This window comes from Phyllobates terribilis, unplaced genomic scaffold (assembly GCF_046119375.1).
Source record: "Phyllobates terribilis strain yellow unplaced genomic scaffold, ASM4611937v1 Scaffold_9__5_contigs__length_417890890, whole genome shotgun sequence".
Taxonomy (NCBI): Eukaryota; Metazoa; Chordata; class Amphibia; order Anura; family Dendrobatidae; genus Phyllobates; species Phyllobates terribilis.
The window spans coordinates 108,519,467-108,532,235 of record NW_027362769.1 but is presented as its reverse complement, the minus strand read 5'-3'; the positions used below and the strand labels follow the sequence as shown (position 1 = coordinate 108,532,235).

The 12,769-nt window shown below is 42.7% G+C and overlaps 1 protein-coding gene across 1 annotated transcript in view; it reads right to left on the bottom strand.

Moving 5' to 3' along the window:
• The window catches only part of CHN1 (chimerin 1), a 120,491-nt gene that overhangs the window by 88,566 nt on the left and 19,156 nt on the right, over positions 1 to 12,769 (bottom strand). The window contains exon 4 of the mRNA XM_073646898.1: positions 10,846 to 10,901. Within this exon, the coding sequence (XP_073502999.1) occupies positions 10,846 to 10,901 (56 nt within the window). The remainder of the gene's footprint in view (positions 1 to 10,845; positions 10,902 to 12,769) is intronic.

Below are 12,769 nucleotides of genomic sequence, written 5' to 3'. Positions count from 1 at the left end.
ATATGTGGTCCCCATCCCCATCCTGGTATGCCTGGCACCCCTCATCCCTATCCTGATATGCATGGCACCCCTCATCCCTGTCCTGGTAAGCATGGCACCCCTCATCCCTGTCCTGGTATGCATGGCACCCCTCATCCCTGTCCTGGTATGCATGGCACTCCTCATCCCTGTCCTGGTATGCATGGCACCCCTCATCCCTGTCCTGGTATGCATGGCACCCCTCATCCCTGTCCTGGTATGCATGGCACCCCTCATCCCTGTCCTGGTATGCATGGCACCCCTCATCCCTGTCCTGGTATGCATGGCACCCCTCATCCCTGTCCTGGTATGCATGGCACCCCTCATCCCTGTCCTGGTATGCATGGCACCCCTCATCCATGTCCTAGTATGCATGGCACCCCTGATCCCTGTCCTGGTATGCATGGCATCCCTAATCCCCATCATGCTGCACATTAAAAAAAAAATTAACACTCCTACTCACCTCTCTTCTCTCTCCTCCAGCGATGCGTCCGGTCTGCCTGCACTGATCTCTCCATGTGAGCCGCGCATGACGTCACTGCCATGCGCGGCTCACAAGGAGAGATCAGCTGCCGGAAGTCACTGCTCCCCACGCCGGGTCTGTGTGTGCATGGAGCAGTGACTTCACTCTCCTTTATAGCCGGCACACAGAGTAGCCACGCTGCGGCTGCTGCTGGCTATCTCCTGTGCCCGCTCATTAAAGGGCATGAATATTCACCCCCTCCCCACGCCCATGGGCGTGGAGAGAGGTTGAATATTCATGCCCTTTAACAGCGGGCACAGGAGATAGCCAGCAGCAGCAGGAGCCGCAGAAGGCTACACTGTATACCGCTATTAAGGAGCATGAATATTCAGTGCTCCCCACGCCCCATGGGCGTGGAGAGCAGTGAATATTCATTTTCTTTAGCAGCGGGGACGGTGTAGGCTGCAGTAGGCGGCTGCTGCCTTCTGTTCCCCGCTCCTCCACCGACACCGTTCCCCCCACACCACACATAAATATACACCCCCCCCCCCCCCAACATTCGGACTATAAGACGCACCCCCCATTTTCCTCCAAAGTTTTGGAGGAAAAAAGTGAGTCTTATGGTCCGAAAAATACGGTACATTTTTTTTAAGCAATATCAGAAAAAAAAAATTATTTTGTATTTGTGGCATGAAATAAGCACTGAAAGAAATCTTAAGACAATCACAAGGTTTTATTAATTGGCTGCCCGCCATTCATGTTTCTATTATTACTTCTTATCTATTTTTACCTCCTCGCTTAAGAAGTTTACCATAACATTATAAGCACATAATACTTTTCCCACAATGAATCCTTACTCATGCTGCGCTCTACAGCTTTGTACATGTTAATAGGTCTTTATGTGTCTCCAAGGAAACATAACAAACGCAAAACAATGAATTATATGCAAGAGGGGGGGGGGAGCTAAAATGTTCAAATCAGTAGCACCGGACAGGTTACAGGTGGTTGTGCTGTTAGCTCTTCCGGTCTGGTGGAGACCATCAAAGGAGCACCGGAGTAAGGGTGTGGGGGGTAATATGATGGGTCTACTAACGGCCGAGCAGAGTGTGACTGTGCTTCAACTGCATAGCTGCAAGATTCACAGAGATCTGAGGATGATGTAGGACCTGTAATCCACATCAATCAAGCCGGGAGGACGGCAGCTGCAGGGATTGAGGAAGTGCCAATAAGGGGGGGGGGGAAAGACACAGATCAGATCGGGCCGTAAGCCAGAAGTATATAAGGCATTTTTTGGCATATGAAGAGGGGGCGTTGGGGGCTTCAATACAGGTCGAGCATACAAACACTTGCTGGTACGTACGTCGTGTATGTCAAGTGTGGAGACCAGGGCTGTGGAGTTGGTAAGCTAAGCCTCCAACTCCGACTTCACAGCCTTGCCTCACTACTGAGCATGTACATAAAGTGCAGCACAGATTCATCTCACTACCTCACTACTGAGCGTGTACATAAAGTGCAGCACAGATTCATCTCAACAAAAAGCCTAAATCCTTAGATCAGGAACAGAACAGACATTTATAGGACATTTAATAACTTTCACAAATTCTTATGAAAACATTTACAGCACATCCTTCATTGAACTACTGTACCAATTTACTATATATTTTAGGAGTCCGAGTTGGTTCATTTTATACCGACTCCACCAAAATGGACACCGACTCCACAGTCCTGGTAGAGATGCTGACTGCAACACACAGCCGACATCTTCCTGTAACAGCAGGAGCTGTTTAGCCATTTAAATGCCGCTGTCAATCACTGACAGCAACATTTAAATAGCAGGATCGGCAGCGCATCGGCTCCCATTGGAGCAATGTGAGCTCAGCGGTTCGATGGGCTGTTATGGCAGTCGGGGGACTACGGATGGCCCTAATGGCTGACATCTTTGTCATCCTGAAAAACCAAGACTTTAGGTGGGGTTCTGGTGGGGGGGGACATCATTTCGACTGTATACTGCAATACAACGTCAATGCAGGTATCAAACCAATGTTTTTTACTACTTAAAAAAACTATACACGTTTGGTATCGTTGCAAATTAGTCTGATCTGGAGAATCCTATTGCCAGGCCATTTTTTAAATACAGTAAATGTCGTAAAAATAAAGCCTAAGTAACAATTGTAGAGCTGTTTTTTTTTTCCTGCAATTACACCAAAAATTTCACCCATTTTCCAGTACATTTTATGGTAAAATTAATGGTGTGGTGCCATTCAAAACTACAGCTCGTCCCACAGAAAAAAAAACAAAAAACTCTTGTACGGCTATGTGGATGGAAGACTAAAAAAAAAGTTATGGCTCTTGGAAGAAGGAGAGGAAAAAAACCAACAAAAAAAAAACATAAATAACAACGGAAAGTCACCCAGCTGGAAGGGGGTTAAGGGAAAAATTCCCTAATATTGATTGGGGACATGAATCAAAGAACATAATTTACACTTATAGTTGTGTTTTCAAAACAAATGGACGTCCGTGGAAAGGACAAGGAATTGCAATCTGTAATGTAATATCCTATTCCAGCTGCTGTTTGTATACAGCACTTTGAAGATTTTGATATTTAACATTTACATCTGTGGGTGTTCAAAGGTTTAGTATACAAATGGTGAAGGTAGGAGAACAGCTGCATTTACATTATCAATAGAGCAAAATGGAACTATGAAGTATACACACATGGATTCAACTAAACATATAGCAAAAGGCAGCAGAAAGGGCATGTATGGGGCAGGAATATCAATCATGATGTCTACAGGCAGTAATACTAACATGTTCTTAAAGGGGTTGTCCAGTAATTATAGAATGATGACTTATTCTTGGTATAAGTCATCAATAGCAGATCAGTGGTGGTCCAAAACCATGTGCTTCCACTGATCAACCCCCACCCCCCAAATGATCCAATAGTGATGCATTATCCTAAAACTAGCTCAATATACAATTCCTAGAAAACTCAATTTTAAGCTTAGACATACAGTTAGGCCTAGACATTTTTGAACCGTGAGACAAATTTTGGCATATTAGCTGTTCACCAAAATATATTCAAGATACAGTTATATAATAAATATAGGCTTAAAGTGCAGACTCTCAGTCTTAATTTGAGGGTATTAGCATTAAAATTGGAGTAATGGTTTAGGAATTACAGCTCTTTAATATGTAGCTTCCTCTTTTTATATAGGCCAAAAGTAATTGGGCAATTATCTTAAAAGCTGTGATAATCCATAATCAATTAAGCCATTAAGGTCAGGAGCTGATTCCAGGTGTGGCATTTGCATTTGGAAGCTGTTGCTGTGAACCCACAACATGTGGTCAAAAGAGCTCTCGATGGAAAAAAAAGCAGACCATCATTAGGCTGAAAAAAAGAAGAAATACATAAGAGAGATTGCAGAAATGTTTGAAGTGGCCAAATCAACAGTTTGGCACGGTCTCCAAAAATAAGAGTGCACTAGTGAGCTTGGGAACTCAAAAAGGCTTTGATGTCCTGCAAGAAAACAGTGGTGGATGATTGCAGAATCCTTCACAACATCCACCCAAGTGAAGAACACTCTCCAGAAAGTAGATGTTTCAGTATCTAAGTCTACCGTAAAGAGAAAGAGAAGACTACATGAGCGCAAATACAGAGGGTTCACTACAAGGTTTAAACCATTAATCACCATTAAAAATAGAAAGGCCAGATTAGACTTCGCCAAAATAAATCTAGAGAAGCCGCCAAGTTCTGGAAAAGCAAAACTAAGATCAACCTGTACCAGAATGATGGGAGGAAGACAGTATGGAGAAGGCCTGGAACGGCTCATGATCCCCAGCACAGCACATCCTCTGTAACACATGGTGGAGGCGGTGTGATGGCCGGGCATGCATGGCTTCCAACGGTACGGGGTCACTAGAGTTTATTGATAATGTGACTGAAGACAGAAGCAGCAGGATGAATCCTGTGTGTACAGGGCCATACTTTCTACTCATATTCAACCAAATGCAGCAAGGTTGATTGGACGGCGCTCGCAGGACAGATAGACAATTACCCAAAATATCCTGCGAAAGCAAAGGAGTGAAATATTCTGCAATGGCCGAGTCATCACTAGATCTCAGCCACATCCATCAGCATTTCACAGGCTTAAGACAAAACTTAAGGCAGAAAGACCCACTAACAAGAGACAACTAAAGTCAGTGCAGTAATGGCCGGCACAGCATCTTAAAGGAGGACACCCAGCATTTGGTGACATCCAAACTCAGTTGTTTCATTTTAGATAAAAAATTGTGACCTGCAGAGCTGAAATCACGAAGATTCGGTCACTGCCTAAACATTTCTAGACCTAGCTGTCTGTATATACATGCTCTGTGAGAGGAAATGGTTAATAACAGGATGAATTTATGGGGCTGTATTTTTTTGGCCTCATATCTTTTTCAAGATAAATATTGACATGATGAGGCCGGGAACGTCTGTCCCTAGTGCCACCTCAGCAGGGAACGTCTGTCCCTAGTGCCACCTCAGCAGGGAACGCCTGCCCCTAGTGCCACCTCAGCAGGGAACGCCTGCCCCTAGTGCCACCTCAGCAGGGAACGCCTGCCCCTAGTGCCACCTCAGCAGGGAACGCCAGTCCCTAGTGCCACCTCAGCAGGGAACGCCAGTCCCTAGTGCCACCTCAGCAGGGAATGCCTGCCTCTAGTGCCACCTCAGCAGGGAACGCCTGTCCCTAGTGCCACCTCAGCAGGGAACGCCTGTCCCTAGTGCCACCTCAGCAGGGAACGCCTGTCCCTAGTGCCACCTCAGCAGGGAACGCCTGTCCCTAGTGCCACCTCAGCAGGGAACGCCTGTCCCTAGTGCCACCTCAGCAGGGAAAGCCAGTCCCTAGTGCCACCTCAGCAGGGAACAGGCTGAAGAGATCAGTCTGATGACAATTAAAAGGAGCTCCATTAACACAGATGCATGATTAAAAACAGAATGTAAATCCCTACGGGTGTTCATCATCATAATGAGCACTTATAATTGTAATGGAGATTCCTGCCCTCTGATATCCAGTACAGCTTTCTTCCCATGACCTTAATGCTTAAAAAAAATAATTTGGGTAGGAATGCTCATTCTCAATTTACATAGCAGACCGTGATCTAGATACATTTTAAAACTGATCTGTTGCCATCTTTCACAATACAAACTACATATTTTTTTAAAATAGCTCATCGGCCTGATGAGGCTGGTGTACATTTTATTTATTTATTAATCCATGCCGGATTGACATCTCCTTAGGGACCTCAATCGCCTCTCACCTAGCCAGACTGACAGCTTCTCAGTGTCCCTCCTCCCTGCTGAGATCTCACACTGCTCGGTACAAGCTGCAGCTGTCATTAAGGCTGGGTGGGTAGAATGAATACACTTGGGAGTCTTGAACTCTCTCACTATTATCCTACACTCATAAAATGCTCCCACCACTTAAAGTTATCGTCTATCTCAGGGATAGCCAATAACAGGGGATAAGTGGGGTTCTGACCCACACAAGCCCCAGTAGGGGATTCTGAAATAAGCTGTTGGAAGTGGGGATCAAAATAATGATACGTTTTGTTATACTCTGAACTCCTTGGTGAGGCGATATGGTAGATTTGAGCCCAATTACAAAAAGTTTTGTTATAGGGCATCATGGTCGCACCAGAAAGGCCAAGGTCAGAGAAGAACACAAAATGTTCTGCACCATCAGCCAATACATAGAATACAATGGGGTGAAAGAGGGAGAAGCGATTTTACCTTACAATGGAAATAAAATTTTCCATAATTTAATAAAGGTGCAGCCATAGCCTCACTGCATAGATTATACCTATACGATGATGGTCTCATCTCCCCCTCTAGTCGCTTAGCCACATACCCGACAGATAAATCAGGTTGAAAAAAAATGTCTCACAATACTACCGGGTGGAAGGCGTCACGCCGGGATCTGCACATGTAAAGGGGATGGACAAGTATTTTGAGACAACATGTAAATTCATTGGGGAGAATGTAAAATATCTGTACGTATGATCCAAATATAGTAATAACTAAATATAACGCATGGGTATATAAGACAGGTCTCCAAAAGTACTGAGCATGCAATAAATAATATGTATGTGCTACTCTGAGCTTCACCATGTTTAGCACATGTAGGGCATTGCATCTATTGGGGGAGGTGTTTTTATTCATTCAAGGCTTTTATAAAGGATACAATAGGTGTACTGAAATTAAAATATGTTCGTTGGTGGCAAACATCTGTCAGTATCTTAAAAAAATGGTCTTATAAGCATTGCAGTAGTAAAATTACTGTATATTACATGCTGTAATTCTTTTTACCACCACTAGAGGGAGCTCACTGCTAATGAATAGGTTATAGAGTTCTAGGAGAGCTGTAAAATTCCCTGTGCAGACTCCCCCTAGTGGCAGCTGCAATAAGACAGTTGAAAAGAAGATTACTATCTTCCTTTTTTTTTTCCTCCCCTCACTTACCCATAGACTTGCATTGGCAAGTTTGAGCCAACACATATCGGACAAGAGTCTGATAGAAATATCTGTCTCTCTATCTGAAAAAAAGTTTTGCATCTTTTACAAAAAATATATCTTACAGTTTTATAAGGGTCAGGGAAAATATTTAAATTTCCGAGTCCTCAGAGTCTTTAATGGCTAACTGAAAAGATGGTAACAAGTTGCAAGCTTTCGAGACTACTCAGGCCTCTTCATCAGGCATAGTATACCACAAAATCTGAATATTTATACACAATAGGACACAGAAATAATGCAATAGATGAGACAGGTGACGGAAAGCAGAACTATTACTATGGGAGAGAGATAAACCGTTCTGGCTTTAAACATTTTAGCAGTTCATAGATAAGGAGTGTGTTTTATTGTCCCTTGACTGAGGTCTGGTCTGGGGTTGTGATGACCCCACAGTTTTGAGGAGCACATTCCTTAGTTGATGTAGAATGACATAAATCCATGCGACACATTCATTCCTGCTCTGAAGGTGTCAAAAGTCACCATGAGTTTATATTCCTAAACTTTTTTGTTTCTCTGAGACTTGAAATTACATATTAATACCTTATAAAACTGTAAGATATATTTTTTCTAAAAGTTGCAAACTCCCTTTATAATGGGGGGTGGGGTACTTTTGCTGCCTAAAGAGTTTTCCCATTTTATAAAGGGAAGACATATCGCTAGAAAACACCATCACTTTATGATTGATGAGGCTGATGTTTTGGACCCCTGTCAATTCTGAGAATGGAGGGGTTACAGAACTGAATTAGTGGTGGATCCCCCCCCGCTCTGCACAGTGGCCACCGTTGACCACCCAGCTGGGCAGGGAACTGCAATGGGATTCAATTCACTTGAACGAGGGGGTAGTACTGCAGTTCCCTGGGCAGTGGGGGCCAAGGTGAGTAGTACAGGGAATAGCAGTATAGCAGGCATAGGGCTACTAGTCCAGCGCTGTGAAGAACAATGAGGGTCCCAAAGGTCGGACCCATACCTTTTACATTTTTGCCAGGAAGTCAACAAATCTCCTGATGTCAGCTAAGGACATCTCTATAAGGAGAAATTTTACCCCTTAGATGCTTTATAAGATGGAAATAAAACTTTTATTGTAGGTGCCAACATATGAGGAGTCTCCTTTAAAAATAATTAATTTTCTCCCTCCTTATAGTGCTGCGATTGCAAAGTAAAGTTCAGAAGAGTCATTTATTCTATACATGAACTACAGGAATACGTGGCTCATCCAAAGAAATTCATTTTGACTGCAGGAAAAGATCTTTGAAGACAATATCCTGATTACTGGACTAATACTAATAGGAAAAGCACAATTTATTTAACTTTGTGATGTCGCTTCTGTTTAAGAAAATATCCTTTTGAAGTAGGAGCCTTATATTACAGTCTCATTTATATTGGTTAGTGAATTTTTAATATAGTAATTTATTTATTTTTTTTAGGAAAAAAAAGTGCATAAAGGTAAAAATATACCATGAAATACCGGGTTATCTGTCTGAAAGCTACTGGTTGATACTGGGAAAACCACAAAATTGTTCCATGACTCCAATATTATTTAAATTTGGTCTATGCTGCCACCTACTGGTTATTGTGAATGAGTAATATAAAAAAAAAAAAAGAGCAGCTAAAATCCAGAACCTTCTGTTTTATTCACAAGCGGTCATCATGTATGAACAGTAATATTTTGCATACAGCAGTGTACGGAACTGAAACAGCAAAACTAACAACAATTCAAGAACTCTTTAACGGACCCACTTACTTGCATTGCCGATTTTCATCTGACCCTCGGATCAAAATCGGACATGTCTCTGCGATTTTAAGCTCGGACCGCGAACAATCACAGACATGTAAATGGCCCCATAGACTATCATAGGTATAAGTGCTATCCGTGAAAAACATGGATTGCACATGTACAGTACAGACCAAAAGTTTGGACACACCTTCTCATTTAAAGATTTTTCTGTATTTTCATGACTATGAAAATATGTCTTATATTCTAGGTTCTTCAAAGTAGCCACCTTTTGCTTTGATGACTGCTTTGCACACTCTTGGCATTCTCTTGATGAGCTTCAAGAGGTAGTCACCGGAAATGGTCTTCCAACAATCTTGAAGGCGTTCCCAGAGATACTTAGCACTTGTTGGCCCTTTTGCCTTCACTCTGCGGTCCAGCTCACCCCAAACCATCTCGATTGGGTTCAGGTCTGGTGACTGTGGAGGCCAGGTCATCTGGCATAGCACCCCATCACTCTCCTTCTTGGTCAAATAGCCCTTACACAGCCTGGAGGTGTGTTTGGGGTCATTGTCCTGTTGAAAAATAAATGATGGTCCAACTAAATGCAAACCGGATGGAATAGCATGCCGCTGCAAGATGCTGTGGTAGCCATGCTGGTTCAGTATGCCTTCAATTTTGAATAAATCCCCAACAGTGTCACCAGCAAAGCATCCCCACACCATCACACCTCCTCCTCCATGCTTCACGGTGGGAACCAGGCATGTAGAGTCCATCCGTTCACCTTTTCTGCGTCGCACAAAGACACGGTGGTTGGAACCAAAGATCTCAAATTTGGACTCATCAGACCAAAGCACAGATTTCCACTGGTCTAATGTCCATTCCTTGTGTTCTTTAGCCCAAACAAGTCTCTTCTGCTTCTTGCCTGTCCTTAGCAGTGGTTTCCTAGCAGCTATTTTACCATGAAGGCCTGCTGCACAAAGTCTCCTCTTAACAGTTGTTGTAGAGATGTGTCTGCTGCTAGAACTCTGTGTGGCATTGACCTGGTCTCTAATCTGAGCTGCTGTTAACCTGCGATTTCTGAGGCTGGTGACTCGGATAAACTTATCCTCAGAAGCAGAGGTGACTCTTGGTCTTCCTTTCCTGGGGCGGTCCTCATGTGAGCCAGTTTCTTTGTAGCGCTTGATGAATTTTACAACTGCACTTCGGGACACATTCAAAGTTTGCCCAATTTTTCAGACTGACTGACCTTCATTTCTTAAAGTAATGATGGCCACTCGTTTTTCCTTACTTAGCTGCTTTTTTCTTGCCATAATACAAATTCTAACAGTCTATTCAGTAGGACTATCAGCTGTGTATCCAACTGACTTTTGCACAACACAACTGATGGTCCCAACCCCATTTATAAGGAAAGAAATCCCACTTATTAAACCTGACAGGGCACACCTGTGAAGTGAAGACCATTTCCGATTACTAACTCTTGAAGCTCAAGAGAATGCCAAGAGTGTGCAAAGCAGTCATCAAAGCAAAATGTGGCTACTTTGAAGAACCTAGAATATAAGAAATATTTTCAGTTGTTTCACACTTTTTTGTTACGTATATAATTCCACATGTGTTAATTCATAGTTTTGATGCCTTCAGTGTGAATGTACAATTTTCATAGTCATGAAAATACAGAAAAATCTTTAAATGAGAAGGTGTGTCCAAACTTTTGGTCTGTACTGTGCATGAAAATCGGATGTCTGAATGAGCACTGTCAAGTTTGGGTCAAGAGACCCGTGCATTATGATCCGTACTCACAACGCAAGACATGTATGTGTGAATCCGGCCTAAGTTGTGTGGGGACGTCCCAACAGTCCCCCGACAGCAGATGTTAGGGGAAAGAAGGATTGGGCATGTTGGATTTTAACATGCTCAAGCCTTTGTTCTGGACGGAGATAAGCTACCAGAGCGGTTCTATTGATACATATGCACGTTCAGTCAAACTGGGTGTGCATAGGAATGAGCGGATCATGAGGAATAACTGGAAAAGCACCTAGCAGCAAAGTGAACTGAACAAAAAGATTTTATTCTGCACCTATTGCTTACAGTAAGATGGGCACTCACCTCCCGTGTGCAGGTGATCCTTCTGGGGTGAGGAGCTTCCTGCTGCAGCTGATACACTAAGAAGAAGAACACCGTAATTACAATTCTTATACTGAAACTCCATAACCTGATTAATGCAGCAGACTGCTCCCCATCTGCAGGGTTTAAGAGTTTGCACTGATTAGAGGCACTTTTTTTTGCAGACCATGCATGCGAGTGGGGCCTTAGCCATGTTCACACACAGCAACTGTGACGACCACCGCCGGCGTATACGTTCAAGAACGCAGTCCGGACATGTCTGTTACAGAATGAGGAGCTTCCCAAAGAATTAATCTTATAAGATCCTGATCCTTCCCAGTATTGTGTCATTCCTATATTATTCCTCCTGGAAAGGTATGAATAAATGGAGAGCTTGCACTTCGGATTAGTAACTGTTCATTCCTGGAAATGTGTGTAGCACATATTAAAGAAGCCCTCCTCCTCCCATCAAAGTTTTTATCATCTTAATATATTGCAGTCATCATATTATATAGCATGGTGTACTTACAATTGCTCATTTTACCTTTCTACCCAACTAATTCTTCTCTATGTAGAAACAGGAAGTCTCTTGTCCCTGCATTTATCACTCTTAAGCTCCTGACCCAGCTGCTCCCTCCTCCACTGCCAGGGACTTTTGCAGTGATGACTCATGCAGGGAAGAGGGACCTTCAGTTTCTACATAAAGCTTAGAAGGATTCGGCTAGTCAGTTTTTAATCACATGATGTCATAGACCTAATGGAAAGAGAAGAATTATCTGGTAGAAAGGTAAAATGAGCAATTGTAAGTACACAGTGCTATATAATAAGATGATTGCAATATAGTAAGAAGAAAACAACTTGATGGGAGGAGGGCTTCGATAAGTCACTTTTTTTTGTCTGGTGGCATTCTGGAGTTTCTTTCGTGATAAATTCTTGAAAATGGTGAAAGTGGGACATGAGTTTTGAGCAAAATTAAATATGCCCTTTATTTTTGTCTTTAACATTTCTTGCAACTTTAAAGTGGAAAAAAGTTGCATGTTCTACTAAATTGTTGCAAAATTTGCAGGGGAATGGGGAATTTGGAGGTACATAAAAATCACTCTTGAGGTTGTTAGAGGGGGGGTATGGGAGTGCATTTGCAGAAAAAAAATTGTTTTGTTTTAAATCGCAATTAATGAATCAGCTGCAAACATTTAGAAAAAGAAACATAGACCAAAAAAAAGGTGCAAATTTAAGGAGGTTGTTGCAAATGAAAAACAAGATAGAAACAAAAATGTAACAAAAATAAACACAAAGGAAAAAAAAATAATTGGGTCGTAAAAGCTTTTAATGTCACAAGTTCAACTAGTTATTAATTTGTTTTTAAAAAGTTATGACTAAATGTATCCCCCATTATTATAGGAGAGACGATGGATCTCTAGTGCTACAGCTCCACAAAGAAGCTGATCAACGTTCCAGCTTCTTCTAAGTGTTGTGAGCCAGGAAGGGTGTTGTCCCCTATATTTTTCCTCATTTTATTCCATGAAACCTTTTGGCGGCGCTCATCACTGCGACAATGGGGAGACATCATAGTCCTCACATCTGTGTTTGTCTCGCTGCTTATAATAGCAGCATCCATTCAATTATTTCCTTCCTGATTCACACAAATTTCCGGGTTATAGATTACAAACATTTGGTTGACGAAACAGGCAACTGGTGGTTGGGAGGTAACTAGTACAGACTGGAGGAGACCACCAGGCTGGAGATGATCAGAGCGACATGGCTGGTGCAGAAGACAGATCCAAGGGTAAAAGTACCTTCTTTTATCTAGGATCTAAGGGGTACGTTTTCTCCTTGTGGAGAATGACATGCCAGGTCCGGCACGCCAGAATGAGGAGACTTAAAGGCCTTGCATGCTCCTTTGGCAAATTAAATATTAAAATTCCCT